The sequence below is a fragment of the Ustilago hordei genome, assembly GCF_900519145.1.
Source record: "Ustilago hordei strain Uho2 genome assembly, contig: UHO2_contig_01, whole genome shotgun sequence".
In the NCBI taxonomy this organism is placed as follows: Eukaryota; Fungi; Basidiomycota; class Ustilaginomycetes; order Ustilaginales; family Ustilaginaceae; genus Ustilago; species Ustilago hordei.
In genome coordinates this window covers 2,039,799-2,062,894 of record NW_024545270.1, presented here as the reverse complement: position 1 = coordinate 2,062,894, position 23,096 = coordinate 2,039,799, and the positions used below count along the sequence as shown (strand labels likewise).

Sequence of the window (23,096 nt, the reverse complement as noted above, 5' to 3'; positions counted from 1 at the left end):
AACTCAACTCCTGCGCAATTGGGCTAACTGCAGTACGGCACCCCAATTGAAGATAACAATTAATATACGGCGTTATCGGGGTCACGATCAGACTCCCTTTACCACAGCCATATGTTCTATGTAATGCTTAGTTTTCATGGTGTGAGACTGAATGACAAACACATATATATACTCCATTCACTGCTCTGGTCCTATTCGAGGCAGGATGTGTCTCTTCATTTGTACTCCTGTGTTGCTATGATACCGGGTGCCACTGTGCTGTCACCATGACAACAATTACGTACCTCATTGTACTTCTCGCTTACGTGAGCCTCCCGTGTCTCAATGTCTCGGCCGTAACATGTGCATCTTGCTTGAGATGCCGACGCATCTTCAACTACCCCTCTTTCCTTTTGCTGGGTTTTGCCAATTTCTACTGGCGCGCCTGCACAATCCTGTGTGCAACATTATTCAACTCCCGACAAATCTCAGGCCAAAAAAAAAAAAAAAAAAAAAAAAAAAAAAAAAAAAAAAAAAAAAAAAAAAAAGAGAGTTTGCAAATGCCAAACATTTGTTTGCCACCTTACGCCTCTTCTGCAACTGTCACAGCTCGGGCTCACGGTGGAAAAGGGAAGCTCCCACTTTCCTACAAGGAGAAGAGGTTTGAGCATGCCGATTCTGATTGTAGTTGTGGTCATCAAGTTGACCGGCTACACGATCACAATTCTCGCAACAACAGACTCTGTCTTCCGGTCTGCGTTGGCCAACAATGAAGCCCCTTTCTTCGTCTACTGTAGTCGTGCAAGGCATGATCTCGTTCTTGTCAGTTGGGTGTGTCGCGTGCGCAAGTTGTTCTTTGTAAGCGAGTACCTCGGCTCGAGCAGCGTGGACGATTTGACTTCCAGAAAAGTGCCAACCAGCGAGCGAGCGAACGAGCCAGCCACTTGACGGACGTGAGAAAGGGTTCTGCCTCGCCTACAGACAATCAGAATCTGGCAGCTGTTCGCCCTTCTTCGCTTCTAGCCTGTGGTCAGAGTAGACCCTACCGTGCAGAACTCAAAAGTCAGGAACAGGCATCCCGAAGAATTCGCATCGAAGCGCTTCTGCCCTCCTCTGTCCCTTCTCTTTCTGATGCTTTCGATCATCGCTTCTCCGCGAGACATGGACACCGTAACAACTGGCTGACCGGTCAACCTCCGAGCGGATCCAAAAAGTCGTCAGCAAACGTAGCTTTCCAATGAAATCGCTGCAGACAGAAAAGCGAACAAGCAAGCACGCTCGCAAGCAGTTGTGATGGGAACAGCGCTGCTCAATCCTGAAAGGAGGTCCAAGCTATTAGATAGTTCAGGCCTAAGGCGATCGGGCTTCGGGACGTGTCAGAAGTGAATCCGATCCGATCTCACCTCACAGCGACTCTATCATACTCCACAAATGGTTATAGTTCAGCTTGTTGACCTCAGGCAGCGGGTAATGTCTCCAATGGTCGCATCGTGCTTTGAGGATCCCTTGCAGGAGACGACGAGCTTGTGTCTGAAAGGTTCATGTGCTGCGGCCGGCTCTCTCTCCTTGGCTCAACATGTGGTTAAAACAGTCTTCGAAATCAGGGCTCCAAAAGTCCAAGAAAAGTGCACACCAAGTGTAATCTTAGACCAACACCTTTGTGTTTCCGGCCAAAATCCGGCTTTCTATTCGGCGTCTTTTGACGACGCTGGTCTCTGCGGAATTCTGAGCTCCGCATCGAGCGCTACACAGGGAGAGAAATCGAAGCTTTGACCAGCACAGACACCATCCGACATATTTTCTCAGCTTCCATCTGCATTCAACACAACACGCGAGCCAAAGACAGGATGCTGCCGATCACACAAGAAAGCGTAAGTCTGTTGGACGAGAAACGAGACGTCAGCTCGTCGTCGAGCAAGGCCAAGACGAGATCCAGATGGACTGCCGTCCTCGCAATGGTTCTCGGGGCCAGTGCTTTGACCTTCCTGTCGCTCGACAATACAGCGTCCAACACCGTCAATGATAGTCTTTGGAAGCTCACACACTCCTTCCAAGCAGACCCCTCCTCAATCTTGGCGGCGCTCTGCCCTCAACAGGATCCCTACAGCCTCAAGGATGGCCTAGCTGACCTCGACCGCGACTTGCTGGCTACAAGACTTAGCAAGGCTGTTAGGATCGACACGAGCGTTGGCGACGAATGGCCTGACCCGAACGACATTCCTCAACGATGGGAGGCTTTCCCAAAGTTTGCAGATTGGCTCGAGACTGAGTTTCCACGTGTTCATGAAAGGTTGGAGCTGGAGAAGGTCCATCAGCATGGTTTGCTGTACACCTGGCGGGGAAGCGATGAATTCCTCAAGCCGCTGCTCATGATGGCTCACCAGGATGTCGTCCCAGTCAATCAGGGAACTCTGGACCAGTGGCGGTATCCGCCCTTCGACGGTTTCATCGATGAAAAGACTGAGACCGTCTGGGGCCGCGGCTCGACCGACTGCAAGGCTTGGCTAGTCAGCCTGCTCTCTTCCGTTGAAGGCTTGCTTGCTAAGAACTGGCAGCCAAAGCGCACCATCCTCTTCAGCTTTGGCTTCGACGAAGAGTCCGGTGGAAAGCAGGGCGCAGGCTGGCTCGCCAAGCGTATCGAAGAGATCTGGGGTCGAGACAGCATTGCCATGATCGTTGACGAGGGCAACCCTGTGTTGGCCGCTTCAGACAAAATGGGGCCTGGCATTGATGTCGCCATGCCCGGTATCGCCGAGAAGGGCTCTGTAGATCTTGCTGTTACCGTCGAGTCGGCTGGTGGCCACTCCTCTCAGGCCGGAGCGCACACCTCGATCGGTCTGCTTGCACGAGTCGTTGCTCAGCTTGAAGACAAGCGCGATCAACTTGACGAGAGCAAGATCGGCGGGCCTCAGCTTCAGTTCTTGCAATGCATCAGAGATGGTCCTCGCATTCCTGGTGCTCTCCGTTCTGCCCTCAAAGATCTTGAGTGGGCTTCCAAGTCCTCGTTCGAGCACCTCGGGCTCTACTCGACCATGCAGTGCGTTCTTCCCAACTCATTCACCTCGTTTGTCCTCCCGGCCCTCAACGCCTGGTCGGAACGAGGACGTCAACGACGCATAAAGCAGGCCAAGCACCGCGTGGTGCACGCAATGCCGGAGCAGTTGCAGACCCAGTTCATCACCACTACTGCAGTAGACATCATCGAGGGAGGTGTCAAATTCAACGCTCTTCCCGAGAGTGCCACGGCGTACGTCGACCACCGCATCGCTATCACCAGCAACTTCAAGGAACTCAAGGAGCACTACATCGATGTACTCACTTCGGTCGCCGAAAGGTACAACATGGAGATGGTGGCCTTTGGAGAGCACATCCTCAACGCAAGTTCCCCCATTGGAGTTTCAAAGCTCGTTATCAAAGAAGCTCGCAGTGCCCTCGAGCCCGCTCCATGGACTCCGCTCGAGGGAGAGAGGGCCAAACCCTGGCAACTCTTCTCTCAGCTCGTTCGTGCCGTATGGGTCAATGCTGACGGCGAGCCAGTCAAGGTCGCCCCGTCCATTATGCAAGGCAACACAGACACTCGTTACTACCACAACCTGACCCACAACATCATTCGGTTTGGTCCATCCAGCATTACCCCAGACAAGACTGGACTCGGCGCCTTGACCGGCGTGCACACCGTCAATGAGCACTACCCGATCCAGGGCCTCGCCGACAGCACCAACTTCTACACTGCCCTCTTCCGTGCTGCTAGTGTCGAGGATCTCTAATTTCATATACCAGATCTTGTCTCATGCTCAAAACCCATCTCAATAAAGGGGGCTCTTGAAGCTTGTGAATGTCAGGGGCAGGGTCGAGAAAATGTATCCCACTATTGCATTTCGAAAAATGTATCCTCCTATTGCATCCCTATGCTACAGACATGGGTTGGATCTCGGTTATTCGCAGCGTTGTCGGAGAAGTAACTCGACCTGCCAACTTTGTCGACGCCGGTTCCATGTTACACCGTCTTTGCTGTTTCGGGACGACAAATACACAAGTGTCAACAACACACGTTCGCAGTCTGAAGACCCGATCTTCACGTGATCGGCGCTTATCTGGACTTTTTGAGATCGCTGCTTCGTGCATCTTCGTGTTTCTTCTTGAACAAGTTTGTTCTTGCTCCACCTGTGCGTTGCAAAAGCAACTTGCTTCCTTCCTCGAAACGCTCAGTCTCGCGTTGACCATACCTCTTCGTTCCTCCTTCACACCACACTGACACCGACACCTAACGCAGCCAGGCCTTTCCTCGCGTCTCCAACACCACATTGTTCACCGACGCATGCAGCCGTGCAAAAGTCGATAAGGGCAGGCGGATTGCTGTCACGAGCCTCATCTGATCGACCCCAGGAAGATACACACCGGCCACGGGCGCAAAGCGGATTTTAGGGCTACGCCACTTTGACCCAATCTGATCGTAATGCCGCTACCGTACACCCCTTATAAGCTCGCGTCAGCATCGCTGGTTGCACCAGCATCCGTGCTAGGATCCCGCAGTCATGACGAAGGGACCATCGCAGTCCCAACTCCACAACATCCAGGTGTCGACAACGAACCAGAACCCATCAATGTAGCTAATCACCACGCCGTGGATGCTCGTCTATATTTCCCGTCCTCTTTCTCTGATCACTTCGATGGCGGCTTCGTTCTCGCGCGCGTCGTGGCCGGAGGTCGAGAGCTTCAGCTACGATGGTCAACATTACAGGACCAGAGTGCTGCTGCCTCTTCGTCGTCTAAAGCGCTCGCCACCAAGGCTCGATCATTCGCTGCCTCACTCAATTCGAAGCTAGGGTCCGAGCCCGCTCGCTCTTTCCTTTTCCCTGCTCCGCTGCTTCCAGGTCTTGGATTGTATGCAGATCCCTCCTCCAACCGCCTTTACGTCATCGCGGTCACTACCACAGGCTTCCTCTACCGCCTCGTCTTCAGGGCTCCGGATCTATTCCATGAGACAAAGCTAGCATCCAGCTGGTCCTCAGAGTACCGAATTCAGCACATCGCATCTTCAGACTCTGTTCTCGCCGCTTCCATTCGAGGCGCTGCCAATGCGGCTCAGCTCTACGTCGTCGACTCTGGCCTCGCTCTTGTCACCTGCGCTGATGGCACCATCGTCAAGCTCAGTCGTAGCAGTTCCGGATCTAGAGACGTCAACGACAATGCATGGAAGGAAACTGTATTGCGGCCGACCTCGTTCCTCTCTGGCGTCTCCCGCTTCTTTGGACGATCCAACGCGATCTCCGACTCAGAGTCTTCACCAAGCTATGCCCTTTCTCTCGACGTCTACCCGGGTGAGGTCGGCAACGCCTTGGCGTTTGCCGCCAGCCGCGATCGCAAACTCAGAGTATGGAACCTTGTAACCGACTCTTGCATCCGCACCATTGACCTTCCCCTGCAGATGGAGTCGGTTGCATCTAGTGAGAAGCGGTTGGTCGTCGCCGAAGACCAAACTACATCTTCCGAGTCGTCAGACACACAAGCATACTTCAGCACGGTCTCGAGACCTCTCGTCAAGGTGTTCACACCTGGTTCCGAGGACAAAGATGGCTACGCCCTTTACATTTTGGTCTACATACCCGCTTCGCCTCCTTCTGGTAATTTCTTTGCACTGTATGGAGTTGAGCTTGAGGACGTCAAGAGCTCTTCTGCCGGCCTCGGCGAGGTGATCCTTGTGTGGCAAAAACGCTGCGATGCTGAAGCACGCGGTCGTAACGTCGAGCTGCGGGATGTTGTCTTCACACCTCAGGGCCAGGACGACCGAGGCGACGGTTGGGTGATGTGGGCGCTTTGGGACGCCGGAGCCGGGCCGGTGCTCAAGTATGCGAAAGTTGGCGTCGAGGCTGCCAATCCTGACGAGAGCTCCATGAGTGTTCGTTCCGTCGCTGAAGATCTCTCCAAAGATGACTGGCGGACCGTCTCATCGGAACGTGTATACCGGCCCTTACATGGGGAAAACTTCGAGGCGACGCTGGAAGCGACAAAAGAGGTGATCGATGCTGCCGAAATCTTCCTGGATCGCGTTCTTGAGCCCGGTCGCTTCTCCGAATCTACGTTGCGACTCGCGCTCTCGACCTACAAAGAGGCGGCGGCGTCATCCTCGACTCGTCAGCCTTCCAACCTGTATGCAAGTCTTCGTGACGAGGCCGCTTCCGTGGTCGCAAGCGGATGCCAGCTCGAGAACGATCCCAGAACGGGCGGGCCAATGTACGAAAAGCTGTATGCTTCACGCATTCGAGAATGGATGCGCTTTGTCGGTCTCGCCGAGCAGATCGAGACATCGGCGCGATGGCCAATCGGCCTGTCACTCCCAGCTTCTGGCGTACACACCGGGGCTCTCCGAGGAGGGACGATCGTACCGTTGGTCGTCAGCCGCGACACCTTGGCGCTACCAGTCAATGAAGATGAGGCCAGCATCGTGGAGCGATTGCAACGGACCCTGTTCCTTTCACCCAACAGTCAATCTGGCCACTCGATCGGCTCCGAATCAGCACATGACGAGCGCACTCTACTGATGCACGCAGCAGACTCGCACCCAACTAAGATCCTACCTACGCTCGGTCGAACATCCGCCACGGTGGCCGAAGTGCTCACTTTGCTCGAATCCACCTCGGAGCTCTCCAGCTGCTTCACTGCTCCCGAGTTGGAGGCTTTCGCAGCCGGTCTTCAAAATCTGCTGTCTGAGCCTCTCGCTGTTTCGGTCAAGGAGGCCATCGCCGATGTGTGGGCCAACAACTTCGCGGCGCTTGGTGGCGAAGAGGCCGTCGAGATTGTCGCCCGAACCGCCTCTGAGCTGGGCGCCAGTCTGGACAGCACACTCACAGACGTTGCTATCCTGCTCAGCGAAGTCGCCAGCGACGTCGACACTCTGTCTTCATCCTCAACGTTAGCATCCACAGACCTCGGATCTGCATGGACGGCAGATGCACTTGTGCAGACATTGGCGTCGCGCCATCGTCTCGCCGTCTCCTTCATGCTTCTTCTGACAGCGCTTGCCGCGGAAGATAGAATGGCCGACTTGGTCGGCAACGAAAGCATGCAAATCGCTGCTGCGCTCAGCATCTTCCAGTCCATCAGCGCTGCTTTGCAGCTAGCGCGTACCGATGGAGCCATCCAAGTGGCCGGCAAAGCCGATGGCATCGCCGAGACGGACTCCATTGTTGCTAGGCTCAATCAAATGTCAGTTGCCGGACGCAAGAGTCGGGAGCCGCACCACTTTGCAGCGCCCACGCTACTTCACAGATGCATTCGTGACGAGCTGCTCGGCGTCGGCAGCGCATCTGCGGGTGACGACACGCTCAGCCTATCGATCAAATTCGCTGTGCTCACAAGTCTCTGGTCGCTGGGTCTCACGAACCTTCGCGAAGCATCGCCCTCTGGGAGCAAGCCGTTGTTGCCGTACTCGAACGACCGACACACTTCGATTGCTTTTGCAGTGCTAGTGCATGGCTATCCGCTGGCTGCTGAGATGCTGCTTTCCAGCTTTCCCGAAACTGCAGCTGGAGAGTATGTCCGGGCCCGCGCACTTGTCCAGATGCAGAGGCTAGAGGATGCGAGCGCATCCTTCGTGAAAGTTGACAGCGCGCTCGAGTTGCCCAACAACTCACGCAGCCGTGCTGCCAGCGGTCTCTTAGAGCTTCTCCCCTCTGCAGTCGTTGTGACGGAGGGAGAAGAGCGGATTGCAGCTTATTACCGCCACGTCGCACTCTTCTTCGAGCCTTTCGAGGCGATCGAACAGGTGATCCGCTTCTGTCAAGCCAGCATCGATGCTATTGGAACCTATGCGGACGGCAAAGAAACCTCGAGCGGTGCAGAGGCAGAAAAGCAGAAGACATCTGGACCGAAGGAGGTCTGGTTCAAGATTTTCCGCTGCCAGCTTGCACTCAATGACTTTGAGGCTGCTTACGCTACTGTGATGGCGACACCGTACGAAGGTGTTCGAAAGGATTGCCTGCGTCACCTGGTCAGTGTCATGTGCGATGAGGGCCACATTCAGCCTCTGCTTCACTTCACTTTCCCGGGCTTGCAGAGCGAGGTGGAGAAGACTCTATCCTTCAAAGCGCGCAACTCGGATCCTTTGGCAGTGCCCAACTACTACTCGGTGCTCTACTCGTACCACGTGTTCCGAGGCGACCTCAAGTCGGCGGGTGCGGTCATGTATCAGCATGCCGAACGACTGGGCGAGCTGCATCGATCAGGACCTGCGGGCTACAATGGCATCGATCCCCTGGAGCGTTTTATGGTCGTCGCAGTGGAACAGGCGCAGAGCTATCTTGCGTCCATCAACGCTTTGACCATGCTGAAGCACGAAAACGCTTGGTTTGCACACGCAGCCGATTCTGAAGGTGCACAGCTCGTTGACGGCGCCGAATCGCTCTTCGGCCCGAGTTCATCGGAGCGTGCTGGCGCTGCAGCAGGAAAGCAAGCAAGTAGCCTCACAAGATACATCCCGTCCTTGGCCTACAGTCAACGAGTGCGCGAGATTCGTGTGGTTTCTGTCGACGACGTACGTCGAGAGTATACACTTGCCCTGGCGCGACTTGAACTGGTCAAGCGATATCCGGATCTGGCGTACTCGACTACGGTGTTACGACCCTCAGATGCGGTCCTCCTCTTTGTCAACAGCGACTCTTTCGATTCAGCTTTCAACATGGCATGGAGCCTAGGTGTCGACATGTCACCTATCTTCTCTGCACTCACCATGAAGGCGGTCGCACTGTCGCGTGCCAAGAAGAAAAGCTACGCAACCAAGATCAAACCCGCCGACGAGGCCGTTAACGGCAACGGCGACAAGAAGCAGGTTGTTGACCACCCAGAGATCGCTGAGTTGGAGGAAGCGGATGAGGATTTATTGGAGCCGGAAGCGATGTTCCTGACACTATCAGAAAAGTCGGCAAGCTGGGAAGGACGAGCTGCGGAGCGAGCATGGCGATACATACGATACCATTTGGAAATGTACGACTCGGAAGAGGACGGCAAATACTATCGAGTAGTACTTGGGCGTGCGTCGTCGTTGGACCACACAGCGATGCCAAACTGGTTGACGGATTGGTTTAATCGAACGGATAACAGCGTTGTACTGCTTCGTCTTTGGATCGACAATGAGCTGATTGTCGAGGCTGCTCACTTGGCAACCAAATGGTTGCAGGATGCTACCAAGCAAGCAACCTCATTGACGCGCGCGAACGAGCAGTATATCTCGAATCATATCATCGACACGCTGCTGGTCAACCTGGATGAGAAGACAGGTACTGTCGTGGCATCTAGAAGGGAAGAAGCGGGAAAGGCGAAGGCAGAGCTTGAGCAAGCTCGTAAGAAGCACATTGATGCTCTTGCATCCCGATCCAGGACGCTCAAGCGACAGGCTGAGCAGGACGCTTTCAGGCAAGAAAAGCGTCGTGAACAGCAGCAAGGCGACTCATTCGGAAGGTCTGGCACTGGCCTTGGAGCTTATTAGACAACACCTCGAGAGCAAGCCCGAAACATAGAAAGTCAACGCACAGATCCAGTAGCATGCATGTCAAGCAGCATACGACAATGTTAACTGAGATATAAAAAAATCCAAGTTTTCAGCTCGCGATGGTCGACAGTGACGAGACAATCGTCGAGCCTCTCTTCTAGGTGACATGTGCGAGGAATCCGATACCGAGGCCTCAGGTGACAAGGACTGGTGTATTGGCCGAACAAATATTGACGTTGTCAGCTCCTGACCGGAAGGGATTGTGATGAATACAGGAGACTTGTCCGAGGATCATGCTCGGAATACAAGGTGAAGGCAAAGAGAAAGAGGGTCCAACCTCCGGCTTGTCCGGAAGCGCGAAGCCATACAGTCAAGTTGCCAGTGTGCTGAACCGAGCCTACCGTAGATGGCGACTCTCAGGTACGAGAGATTGACAACTGCAGGCTTTGAGTGCTAGGTTCAGTCTGTCAACGAGTGTCTTGACAAAGGTATCGATCCAACATGATGATGAAAGGTGACGTAAGCCGATGGTGAAGAGATCGGGACAGGTCGATCTAATCAGAGATTTGGTAGAACCGATCTGACAAGAGATCGGGTGCAACACAGTCCCGCTCGTTGTCATGGTAGATCATTAAGTAGGAGTACTCCCACCTTTGGCAGCTGCCACACAAATGTATATATATCAAGCTGAGAGCACTAGGCTCTCCCCACATTCCTTAAGTCAATTGAGTATACAGCTCACATGTAAACTGTCCCACAAATTTACATGTCACCATACATCACTCTAATGCTCAATAGCCATAAGTTGTATTGCCACACTGTCTGATATTGTCTGAAAGCCCTGCTTCTTCTCTCCAAGACTGTGTAAATGATATTGACATTGACTAAGAAAATTGTGCTATGAAGAAGAGCTGATTTTTTTTTTATTGTGGGACAGTTTATGGAGCATGCACCCAAATAGTGACACCACTCCATTCCTGACCTTGTGGGCTTTTGACTACAATGAAACTTGCAATGTAACTTGGTGGGCACCTTCATACACATCAAAAGTAGTGACATGGAAAGTTTCAGCTCAATCAGATGACTGTGAGCAATCCAGCAGCACTTCCAGTCTGACACCATCATATCTATACCATCATGCCAAAAACAACCCCAGAGAAATGCCAATTGGCAATCTTTCACCTCCAAAATGGGGAATCTACCTGTTCAGTTGCCAAGCAACTCAGTCTGAGCAAGTCTATGGTGAATCACATCAGCAAAAGCACCTCCACTGATGTTCCAAAGTCAAAGGGGGGCTGGCCAAGAAAACTCCAGCCTCATCATGTTTGCTTCCTGGACCACTATTTCAAGCTCAATTCAACCTCCATGGTCAGGAAAGCATGTCATGCACTGCAGGAGATGTTCCAAGTCACAGCATGCCCAACCACAGTAAGAAAAGCACTTCATTACTGTCATTACAAAGCATGGAGGTTAGTGAAAAAACCAAAGCTACTCAAGACATTACAAAGCCCATCACAAATTTGCTAATGAGCACAAGGACATGACTGTTGAGGTTTGGAAGAATGTGGTATGGTCCAATGAGACAAAGATCAACTTCTTTGGACTGGATGGTAAGCAGTTCTGTTGGATTAAGAATGCTGGCTTCAACAGCAAGCTGGTCAGGCTGATGGTCAAGTTCAGCAGTGGCTCCATCATGATCTGGGGCTGTATGACATGGGAAGGGGTGGGAGGCATGTGCTTGGTCCTGGGATCAATGAATTCAGACCAATAAATTGATATCTTGAATGACAAGTGTCAGAGGTCATGTGCCCAAAACCTGATATCTGTAATAGAGTCACATCTATTACGAATCCTGTCAAGATATGTGACAATGCTTATGGTATTACAATTCTTGGCAAGATATGTAGTAGAGGCATCTCTATCACTTTTCTCACTCAGAAATGAAGTAGTGGTTTTGCTATTGCAGGTTTCAACTGACTGCTGTGGACACTCCATCCAGAGGTAGCTCAGCATGATCAATAACTGGTATGAACTGGTACTGACACCAAGGTCTGGTGTGAGAGATATGTTTGGTGGCACCAACATGAGTGTCCAGTGTGTCAACTGTATGCTTGAAGTGATCCCCAGACTGCAGTGGACAACTGCCTTTGGTTCTATCTTTATCTGGACTTCTGGTTTGCTATGAACTGCCTTTGGACTTCAGTGAGTGGTGATACAACACACATGCTATGATGGATGCAATCTATTGAGATTGCAACTTGCTGACTGGATACTAATGTATACTTATGTGTAAGCTATAACTAGTAGTGTATGGTGTAGAGTGGATGGTGATCCACTCCTCTACTATGATGGGAAGCATGGTTATATACTTTCTTGCAGTGCTGCCTGTGGCACTGCTCCTCCTCCTCCTTCCTGCTATCCTCCCCATCCATTCCTGTGATGCCACTCATTGGCACCACTTCCCTTACCTCCTGCAGATGGACGACTCTCCTGCTGTCTCATCTCTGTTAGGGGTCAGTCCCACTTCATCTGAGTGGCAACTCGCACCCCCCTCTCATCTCTCCCTTGTTGTCAACACCCACCTGCTGGCACCAATTTCATCATCGTGCCAGGCCCCTGCTTCATCTGGTGGTGTCCCCCCTCTGTGCAGTGTCCTCCCCTTGTCCTATTGGTGATGGGGTGCCTCTTGTCATGGGCCTGAATGCTCAAGAAGCAGGAGGGTCACTGGTTCATATGGAAGGAGCACAGGTATCAGAGATCTAGTCAATACCAGTAGAGAGCATGGTCATAGTGCAGTCTCCATGGAGACCATGGACTCCTACGGACTCACATGCAAAGGAGGACCAGGCCCATGTGCGAGGAGGGCCAGGCACAGCCACAAGGAGGACCAAGCTCAAGGAAGCATACAGATGGTTACCACTCAGGGGCTCGAGAGACAAGGAACCGTCACCAGTCAAAGGAGAAGGAGCAGTGTATAGGTGCCAAGCAAGCAGGATAGCAAGGAGGAGGAGCAGTGTCGAAGGAGTCGACACAGCTCAAGAGGCACAGGGGTGCCAAGCAAGCAGGATAGCTCAAGGAGGACAGGAGTGGTGCTAGAGGGGCCCCCTGTACAGTACTCAATGAAGAAGGTACTCTCTGGAGAGAGAGCAGGGGCAGCATCACTGGCGACGCTGTGAAGAGGTATATAACCATACCTTCTCATCGTCAAAGGTCAAGTGGATCCTCATCCACTCTACTCACCATATAACTAGTTATCACTTCAGCATAAGTATACATTAGTTCCAGTCAGCATAGCAGCAATCTATCAAGGTTGCCTCTCATTGTAGTGTGTGTGTTGTATCACCACTACCTGATGTCTGAAGGCAGCCCATAGCAGGTCAGTGGTCCAGATATAGATAGAACTGAAGGCAGTAGTCCACTGCAGTCTGGGGATCATTTCAAGCATTAGTCAGCACACTGGACACTTGTGTTGATGCCACCAAATTACCACCAACACCACCAACCTTATCACCAACACCATCAACCTCATCATCATCAACACTCACACCAGACCATGGTGTCAACATAACCTTCATATTGATATTGATCATGCCAAGCTACCCCTGAACAGAGTGTCCACAGAGGTCAGCTGAAACCTACGATAGTATATACAATGAATGCCACCTGCTGTCACTGTGCAACTTGATAGTCACCGATACCAAGACAATAGCTGTCACACAGTTTGATAGTCACCAAGTATCTCGACAGACCGACCTGGGTTTCAGGCGCGAGACCCCTGACACCTCTCTGACCAATTCTCATGAGATCTGTCATACCCAGCATGATATTGTGATTCCCACCAAACTCTGTAGTAACAACATCATGTCAGGGGTCTCGCGCCTGAAACCCAGGTCGGTCTGTCGAGATACTCGGTGACTATCAAACTGTGTGACAGCTATTGTCTTGGTATCGGTGACTATCAAGTTGCACAGTGACAGCAGGTGGCATTCATTGTATATACTATCATAGGTTTCGGCTGACCTCTGTGGACACTCCGTTCAGGGGTAGCTCGGCATGATCAATATCAATGCTTCGGTTATGATGACACCAAGGTCTGGTGTGAGTGTTGATGATGATGAGGTTGATGACGTTGGTGATAAGGTTGGTGAGTGTTGATGATAATGAGGTTGATGGTGTTGGTGATAAGGTTGGTGGCGTCAACACGAGTGTCCAGTGTGTTGACTTTGACGCTTGAAGTGATCCCCAGACCGCAGTGGACTACTGCCTTCGGTTATATCTATATCCGGACCGCTAACCTGCTATGGGGCGCCTACAGATGTCAGGTAGTGGTGATACAACACACACACTATGATGAGGAGCAACCTTGATAGATTGCTGCTATGCTGACTGTAACTAATGAGTACTTATGTTTCTAAAGTATTGACTAGTTGTATGGTGAGTAGAGTGGATGAGGATCCACTTGTCCTATGATGATGAGAAAGCATGGTTATATACCTCTTCACAGCATCGCCAGCGATGCTGCTCCTGCTCTCTCTCCAGAGAGTACCTTCTTCATCGAGTACTGCTCAGGGGCCTCTCCTGCTTGGCACCCCTGTGCCTCTTGAGTGGTGTCGACTCCTTCGACACTGCTCCTCCTCCTCATGACCTGGTGTCGACTCCTTCGACACTGCTCCTCTTCCTCAGGACCTGCCTGCTAGTGTCCTATACACTGCTCCTTCTCCTTTGACCGGTGACAGTTCCTTTGACTCTTGTCTCTCGAGCCCCTGAGTGGTAACCATCTGAGCTTGGTCCTCTTCGTGGCTGTGCCTGCTCCTTGAGCTTGGTCCTCCTCGTGGCTGTGCCTGGCCCTCCTCGCATGTGGCTTGTGTCCTCCTTTGCATGTGAGTCCATAGGAGTCCATGGTCTCCATGGAGACTGCACTATGACCATGCTCTCTGCTGGTATCGACTAGATCTTCAATACCTGTGCTCCCTCCATATGAACCAGTGACCCTCCTGCTTCTTGAGCATCCAGGCCCATGACACCTCATTCCTACAGATCCTACCAAGTTATGCCATAGGAATGTTTCTACTACTGATCTCAGCAAATTCTTCCTTAAGCTCTCATTTGGCCTGATCCTGTGATTTCTGCACTCCTTCATATGACTTCCGTCTTCGGGCTACCTGCGCCTCTGGTCCCATGACAAAAAGCTTGTGAAAACAATCTCAGATTTGCGGCTTCAGCATGCATACACTGACATCACATTTCAGCAAGACAATGACCCAAAACACATGTCAAAGAAGACAACAATGTGGTTGACAAGCAATAGCATTAAGGTTATGCAATGGCCAGTGCAGTCACCAGACTTAAACCTGATTGAACACCTCTGGCACCATCTCAAAATGCAACTTTCATGGTATAGTACAATTGTGAAGTCCAGGGATGAACTGCTCAAGAGATGCAAAGCTGAATGGACAGCAATCACTCCAGAGACATGTAGGACACTAATAGAGAGTATGCCAGACTGCATCAAGGTGGTTCTGAAGGCCAAAGGAGGGAATACAAAGTACTAAGGTGTTTTTGAGGAGCACTCCATAAACTGTCCCACAATAAAAAAAATCTTGGCTCTTCTTCATAGCACAATTTTTTCAGTCTATGTCAATATCAATTACACAGTCTTGGAGAGAAGAAGCAGGGCTTTCAGACAATATCAGACAGTGTGGCAATACAACTTATGGCTATTGAGCATTAGAGTGATGTATGGTGACATGTAACATCATGGGACAGTTTATGTGTGAGCTGTATATCAAGCTGAGAGCACTAGGCTCTCCCCACATTCCTTAAGTCAATTGAGTATATATGTTTCTTGTCAGGGGTCTCGCGCCTGAAACCCAGGTCAGTCTGTCGAGGTACTCGGTGACTATCAAACTGTGTGACAGCTATTGTCTCAGTATTGGTCTTGATGAGTTAGTTGCTCAGTGACTATCAAGTTGCATGATGACAGTGGGTGGCATTCATTGTATATACTATCATAGGTTTCGGCTGACCTCTGTGGACACTCCGTTCAGGGGTAGCTCAGCACGATAAATATCAATGTGTAGGTTATGATGACACCAAGGTCTGGTGTGAGTGTTGATGATGATGAGGTTGATGGTGTTGGTGATAAGGTTGGTGGCATCAACACAAGTGTCCAGTGTGTTGACTTGATGCTTGAAGTGATCCCCAGACCACAGTGGACTACTGCCTTCAGTTCTATCTATATCCAGACTGCTGGTTTGCTATGAACTGCCTTCAGACATCAGGTAGTGGTGATACAACACATGCACTACAATGAGGAGCAACCTTGATAGATTGCTACTATGCTGACTGAAACTAATATATACTTATGCTGAAGTGATAACTAGTTATGATGTGTGTAGAGTGGATGAGGATCCACTTGACCTTTGATGATGAGAAAGTATGGTTATATACCTCTTCACAGCATTGCCAGCGATGCTGCTCCTGCTTTCTCTCCAGAGAGTACCTTCTTCATCGAGTACTGTACAGGGGCCCCTCTAGCACTGCTCCTCCTCCTTGCTATCCTGCTTGCTTGGCACCCCTGTGCCTCTTGAGCTGTGTTGACTCCTTCGACACTGCTCCTCCTCCTCAGGACCTGCTTGCCAGTTCCCTATACACTGCTCCTTCTCCTTTGACTGGTGATGGTTCCTTTGACTCTTGTCTCTCAAGCCCCTGAGTGGTAACTGTCTGCAGGCTCCTTGAGCTTGGTCCTCTTCGTGGCTGTGCCTGGCCCTCCTCACATATGGGCTTGGTGCTCCTTTGCATGTGAGTCTGTAGGAGTCCATGGTCTCCATGGAGACTGCACTATGACCATGCTCTCTACTGGTATTGACTAGATCTCTGATACCTGTGCTCCTTCCATATGAACCAGTGACCCTCCTGCTTCTTGAGCATTCAGGCCCATGACATTTCTGTCCTAAAACAGTAGTGACATCATACACGGACTCTCCCTGATTGCCAGTTATTGGGACCAAACATCTTTACATTGTATTATGTCTGTCATGTTTGTTCCATCTCCAAGTGGACAACTACTTGGTGGGTCCTGGACACGGTCCATTTTGAAGAAGCAAAATGTCAAACGCAGGTAGAAACAGAACGAGGCAGCAGATGGCTTTCGGAAAAGACGGGAAGCCTTTGCAGCCCTGATCGCCAGTATTCAATTTTGGAAATCAAGATTTCAAGAGGGCTAGGAACACGTTGAATATTGTGTCTGCGGTCGCCGTCAAATCCGTGTTCTAAAAAAAAAAAAAAAAAAAGAAAAAAAAAAAAAAGAAAAAGGTTGTGGAGAAAGTGCGCACTTTTGCCGCCGCCGCTTTCTGCTACTGCTGCCTAAATTGACCGGCTGCATCCCGTGCATCGATGGAGGGAATCAAGCTTAGCAAGTTACACCCCCACCAGAGCTTGCCGTGATGTCCAGAAAGCTCACACATGCCAACACCTGAACCTTGAATGACCACGCAAGTCCATGTTCGCTATAAAGATCAACGTGTTGCTGCAATAAATTCCTTCCCTACCCGGCCACCATAGCTTCTCCTCCTTCAGCCGAAAACTTCATTCCGAACCCCACATCAAGTCGACCGTTGATTTCATCTCGCTCTGCGTTAAAGTTGGTGGACGCTGTCTCCTTTCGGTTATCTTTCGCATCGAGTCCTGGCGATCCGTATCCTTGGACTCACGTCATCTTCCAAAGAAGCTCTTGCCAGCTAGTCACATATTTATATAACACACACACACACACACACACACACAATGCCGACTCAAGCATTCTCGGCGCCAGGGCAGGCCGTCGAAGAGGCCAAGGCAGGAGGTCACCATGCCCACGGCACGCACAACTACCCCGACCCACTTACACACATTGACCGCACTTCATGGGATGTCACAATCGTAGGTGCTGGTCCTGCTGGTCTTATGCTTGCTACATCACTTGCTCGTTTCGGCGGCTTTGATGTGCTTGTCATTGACGAGCGATCCGAGCCTACCACCGCTGGCCGTGCCGACGGTATCCAGCCACGCACCATCGAGGTTCTTCGCAACATGGAGCCTCTTGGTTCTGAATTCTTTGACCGCAGTGCTCCATCGTACGAGCGTACCTTCTGGGATCCCCGCTCCGATGGCCAGCGTGGTATCGAGCGCACTCGACGTGTCCAGTCCTTCCCGACAGACATGGAGATTCAGGACAACTGCACACTCGGCTTGCAGCAGGGTTTGATCGAAGGCGGTTTCTTGAGGGACATGGAGCGCCACGGTCAGCGTGTTACCCGTCCATGGGCCTATCAGAACTTCGAGATGACGGACGACCCCAATTACCCCGTCACTGTCACTCTGGAGAAGATGAAGCCCGTCCTCGAGTCAACCAACGAAGGTGGTGCACCCATCAGCATCATCAAGCCTACCGGCGAGACAAAGACGATTCGCACAAAATACCTTGTCGCCTGTGACGGTGGTCGATCACGCTTGCGAAAGACCCTTGAGGACCGACACGAGTTCACATTCAATGGTGATTGGGTCGACACCCTCTGGGCTGCCCTTGACTGCGTTGTCGAGACCAACTTCCCCGATGTCCGCAAGATCGCCGCTATCCACTCCAAAAATCACGGTGCACTCTATATCTTCCCGCGAGAGAACAACGAGAAGGGAGAGCCCATCATTCGATGCTACACTCAGGTCAACCGTCTTGGCGGCGAGAAGAGCAAGCAGTCGGCGCTCGATGCCCGTGACAAGGTCACTGCCGAGATGGTCATGAAAGCTATCAAGGAGATCGCTTACCCTTACCACTTTAAATTCAAGGGTGTCGAGTGGTTCACATGCTACCCCATCGGTCAGCGATTGATCTCGAGATACTCGCTTCCAGCGGGAAAGACTGCCAGCGGTGTCAACTTCCCCGGTCACCGCGTGTTGCTTGCTGGTGATGCTTGTCACACTCACTCGCCTAAGGCTGGTCAGGGTATGAACACGGCCATCATCGACTCTCAGGCATTGGCATGGAGGATCAACTTGGTCGAGAAAGGTCTTGCTGACCCCGACACCTTGCTCGGCACCTACCACGACGAGCGTCACGCAACGGGCAAGCAGCTCATCGACTTTGACTCGGAGTACTCGGCTCTTTTCTCTGGTGAGGTTCCCAAGAATACCCCCGAGGTCGCCACCATGTCCGACGCTGAGAAACGTGAGCACTTTATCAACATTCAGCGTCGCAACGCCGCTTTCACCACTGGTGCAGGTGTTCTCTACGCCGACAATGTCCTCAACCACTGCGATCCAAGCAAGCTTGGGGTCGCCAAGATCACCAACAAGCTAGAACCTGGTCGCAGACTCCAGCCTGCATGGGCAACACGCTGGTCCAACTCTCAGCCTGTCCGAATGGTCCACGAGATCCAGTTCACAGCGCCGGGTGGGTTCAGACTCTACGTCTGTGCCGGAGACCTAGACAAGAACATGCGTCACCTCGAGGCTTTCGCCAAGTACCTTGCTTCCCCCCACTCTTTCGTTAATCGTTTCCGTGCTAACCAACGAGCAATGCTTCTCGAGCACCGCGCTTACCATCAGCTCCCCGACTCGCTCAACACCGGCTTGGCTGATGGATTCGCATCGGAAGCAAATCCCTTCTTCCACCTCTTGCTCATCGTCAAGTCGCAGCGATTCGATATCGAGATTGAGCAGATTCAGCACCTCGGTGCACTCAAAAGCATGCTTTACTGCGACGACATCGAGGCAGGTGATGGTGCATTCAAGGTCACTCTTGACAAAAGATTCGTCGGTGCTCTGCACGAGAAGTGGGGGTTGCCAAATGGAGGTGTGGTCATTGTCAGGCCGGACGGATACGTTGGTGCTATCACACCACTCGACCACGGTCAGACTGGATTCCAGGCGATCGAAAAGTACTTTGACGGCTTCTTGAGGCCTAGTCCTGCTGCTACAGTGCAGCACAAGACAAGATTGTAGATACAAAGTATGGACTGTAGTATCGTTTCTTTGATGTTCTTCTTGCATCTCGATTAGAAATCATCGCGCTTGTGTCTCGGCCGATTCAAATACACGGACCGGCTATGTACTCGAGCAAGCAAACAGGCATCAGACGCGGGATTAGAATAAAAGAACAGAGTTGCCCATCTCGTGCATTTAGGGCAGGTTGGTAAAAATAACAAAACAGTGTGGTACAAGTACAAACGATAAAGATCTAAGTGAGTTGCCAAGGAGATCGGGTTCGGAAAGCAACAAGGGAAAGGTGAAGATCTGGGGTATGGTCAAGGCTGATGTCCCAGTCATTGAGGAAAACGTAGGAGGCGAGGAAAGGATCAGAGCATGCTAGCGATGCTCATAGTGGATCGTGGTGTTGCAGGCGCTTCACCGTCAGAATCTGCCTCTTCCTTGATCTTCCTCTCGGACAAGACTTGCAGTAGCGATGGTTTGGACGGCGTTCGCGGTTTTGGCCCTGCTGAGGCTACTGCATCGCTGTCGACCGAATCCTCGTACGTGTCAGGAGAAGAGACATCTGAGCCGTCGTCATCGCCTTCACTGATCATGTGCGAGGTAGAGTGGCCTCTTGCTGCAGGACCCATGCTGCTTGTCCCTGCTAAGTTTTTTGACCACGAAAACTCGCCAAAAGCGATTCGGAACTGCGGGTTGGGTTGACTCAGGCGCTTGACAGGCAATTCTTTTGCCTGCTTAGCGAGGGCTTCCAAACCGGAGCACGAACGCTGACGATGTTCGATCAGCTCAGCAAAGTTCGAGAGCACGCTGGCAAGACCGTTCGAGGAAGCTCGATGCGATGATGAGAACGATCCACTTGGAATGCTCTGCGGGGTTCTCGATGATGGACCAGCCGACGCGTCGCCAAATGGCGAGGCACCTCTGGACATGACGCGAGACTCAGGTGCTGAATGCTGCTTGGGAGAAGTCGCTCCTGTTGCCTGGTCATCGCTTGCGTCTGCTGACAGCGGAGCGAGTCTGGGGTTTGGGTTGAACAATGGGTCGATACGGACAGAGCTGCGTCGACGCTCCAACTCGAGCGCCTTCTGCGCCCATTCTTTCTCGAAGCGGTAGAAGCGGCTGTATGTGTGAGCGACCTCTTTGGCCTCATCAAGGAAGCCTTCGCTTGAGGCCAAAGTCTGCATGTGCCCGGCGGGCAATCTGCTGGATGAGGCAGAGTCCTTAGCTTCAGCATCGTTGACTGTGATGGCGGGCGTGCTAACAGGCGACAGGGGTGCTGGCAGTTGCTGAGGGCTGCTTGAGACTTTGATTCCCTGGACGTCCTCCGTAGGTTGGGCTGTTTCTGATTCAGCCTCCTGGCCAGCTGTGATAGGCTCTGAGGAGAGAGGGCTCTTTGGCGTTGCTGGCATTACAGATACCGCCAATGAAGTACTGGCGGAAGTAGGCGCCTTGGTTGGAGATGTTGGCACCGGCGTACCAGGAGCGGGACTGGAAGCAGCAGATGATTGTGGGGTGAGACCGAGGTGGCTTGCAAGAGCGGTAGCGATGGCTACATTTTGGGATGCGCTCTCTACATGTCGTGTGATGTCCTGACTCAAGCTGCCGACACTTGCTTTGCGTGCCTGCTCGATGAGCATGCCAAGCTGCTCGACTCGCTGACGCTTCTGTTCTTGTTCTGCTTGTGTCGACGTGTGACGTTGACCGACTTGGCTTTGCAAGACAGCAGCTGCCGCAGCGGTAGCAAGATTGATGATGCTTGCTCGTCGCAATGGGTCGCTAGGCAACTGGACCTCAGTTGCGGAAGCAACCTTGAATGTAGTTGAGGCGTCTGTGTCGGAGTCATACTTGCGCTTAAGCCCTTGTGGCTCACTGCCGACAGGCGAGTGAGAGTTTTTTGGCGAAGACATGCGTGAGTGGGATTTTTTTGGGTGCGAGAGGTTGCTGAGAAGCTGTCCAACGGCGAACTTGGCGTGAGAGGAGGCTGTGTACGAGTCAGGTGCAGGGGGAGCGTGAGTGGTGGAAGTGTTGATGGAGAGGTCGACCCGAGATCCACGATGAGAAGCTGGCGAAGAAGGTGTCAAAGATGGTCTACGGGTCGCGACGGACATGACGTTGGATACGGAAGCAGAGTGTCGTTGCTTCTCAAAGGTCGATCGACTCGAATCAGACTCGGGCAAGCGTAGATGTGGAACCAGAGTGGAAGGATCGAGCTTTTAATCGAGAGAGTGCGAGTGTGGGCTGGTGAGTGGGAGAATATATAAGAGAGAAATGCTGAAAGTGATGTGGTGGAAGTGCTGTTGGTGAGGTGGTGAAAGTGCTGTTGGTGAGGTGGTGGTATGCGTTCAACAACGATATGAGTTGATGAACAAAGACATTGAATCTCGTTGCTGGGATGGTAGTTGGTGCAGGTCGAGAGTGGGCTGTCTTTCGAGAGGCGTAAGTGTAGAGATGGTCGCCTGAAAAGTGTGTTGATGAATGACGAGAGGGATGAAAGCGATGCCTACGTCCAAGAATGGTTGCTGAGAGCGGTGAGGATGTGCGGGGCGTAAGGTCGGTGTGGTAAGTGAATCAGAGAGTACAACAAGAGGAGAAGCGAGGACTCGTGCTGAAGAAACAAAGACAAGAAGGGGAGAAAGAGTTGTATGGAGCAAGCGTAGGTGGTGTTGGGAACGTGGAACTGTCGGCAGGGGCTGGTGGATGAAGGAAGGTAAGGGTGCTGTCGACGGAAGAATGTGTGTGTCAATACCAGGGATGGAGGACAAGAGGGTCTAGGATGACGATAGGGTGGAGCTCTCCAGAACTGGCTGTTGTTGAGAGCTAAGCTATGGCGAGTCAAGCTGTGCGAGCAGATTAACTTGGAAGGATGGAGAGAGAAAGACAGCGCGGTACACAAGGGTTGGCGACAAGCCAGGAGGCGGATGTGCAGAGGGGATGGGCGGACAGAGCAAAAGCGAGCCGAGAAAGAGACACAGGGCAAAGGCTTTTTGGCTTTGGCAGGTGAGAGCGGGGGATAAAGATGAAAGAGACACAGCAGCAGACGCAACAGCCTTAAGTTAATCGAGATTCTAGGGCAATTTTGAGCTTTGAGCTTTGCAGCAAGGCAGCTAGCCGATCTTGTGTGCCGTCAACGGGAAAGTGCAGCGAAGAAAAATCAAAATCCAATGGCACTCGAGATTTGGCAAGGTTCTATCTGTTGAAGATTACGATCCAGTGAGACGCAGGAGGATGACGCAGAGCCGATCTGATCAGAGATCGAGCCGAGCCGATCTCACCAGAGATCAGGTACAACACAGTCCCGCTCGTTGTCAAGCTAGGTCATGAAGTAGGATGCTCCCACACTCGGCATGTGCCACCACAATGTATATATATCAATCTGAGAGCACTAGGCTCTCTCCACGTTCTTTTAGTCAATTGAGTATATTTGTTTCTGTCTATAACTAGCAGTGACATCGTACTTAGACTCTCCCCGATCGCCAGTATCGGGACCCAAACGTCTTCACTTTTTAACACTATCTCCTATGATGCATTCCACACAGACAAACATCCACAGAGTGAGGTTCTGAATGTGTTTGTCCAAGCGTAGCAAATATCTCTCTCTCGTTGGAGGTAAAGAGTGAGTAAGCCACCAACTTGACTGGGTTAGGCAAGCATCGTCCAAGATGAA

The 23,096-nt window shown here is 51.9% G+C and overlaps 4 protein-coding genes across 4 annotated transcripts; 3 read left to right on the top strand and 1 right to left on the bottom strand.

Moving 5' to 3' along the window:
- Nucleotides 1-1,826: 1,826 nt before the first annotated feature.
- On the top strand, nt 1,827-3,746 carry UHO2_00550 (putative CPS1 - Gly-X carboxypeptidase YSCS precursor; the record flags this gene model as incomplete). The annotated part of the gene is made up of 1 exon (XM_041557170.1): nt 1,827-3,746. The coding sequence occupies one exon, from the start codon at nt 1,827-1,829 to the stop codon at nt 3,744-3,746; it is 1,920 nt and encodes a 639-aa protein (XP_041413104.1).
- Nucleotides 3,747-4,435: 689 nt separating this feature from the next.
- On the top strand, nt 4,436-9,463 carry UHO2_00549 (related to nuclear pore complex protein Nup160; the record flags this gene model as incomplete). The annotated part of the gene is made up of 1 exon (XM_041557169.1): nt 4,436-9,463. One exon carries the CDS (start codon nt 4,436-4,438, stop codon nt 9,461-9,463), a length of 5,028 nt encoding a protein of 1,675 aa, XP_041413103.1.
- Nucleotides 9,464-17,251: 7,788 nt separating this feature from the next.
- UHO2_00548 (uncharacterized protein) lies at nt 17,252-19,444 on the top strand (the record flags this gene model as incomplete). The annotated part of the gene is made up of 1 exon (XM_041557168.1): nt 17,252-19,444. The coding sequence occupies one exon, from the start codon at nt 17,252-17,254 to the stop codon at nt 19,442-19,444; it is 2,193 nt and encodes a 730-aa protein (XP_041413102.1).
- A 353-nt stretch (nt 19,445-19,797) lies between these two features.
- On the bottom strand, nt 19,798-21,540 carry UHO2_00547 (uncharacterized protein; the record flags this gene model as incomplete). The annotated part of the gene is made up of 1 exon (XM_041557167.1): nt 19,798-21,540. One exon carries the CDS (start codon nt 21,538-21,540, stop codon nt 19,798-19,800), a length of 1,743 nt encoding a protein of 580 aa, XP_041413101.1.
- Between the last annotated feature and the right edge of the window lie 1,556 nt (nt 21,541-23,096).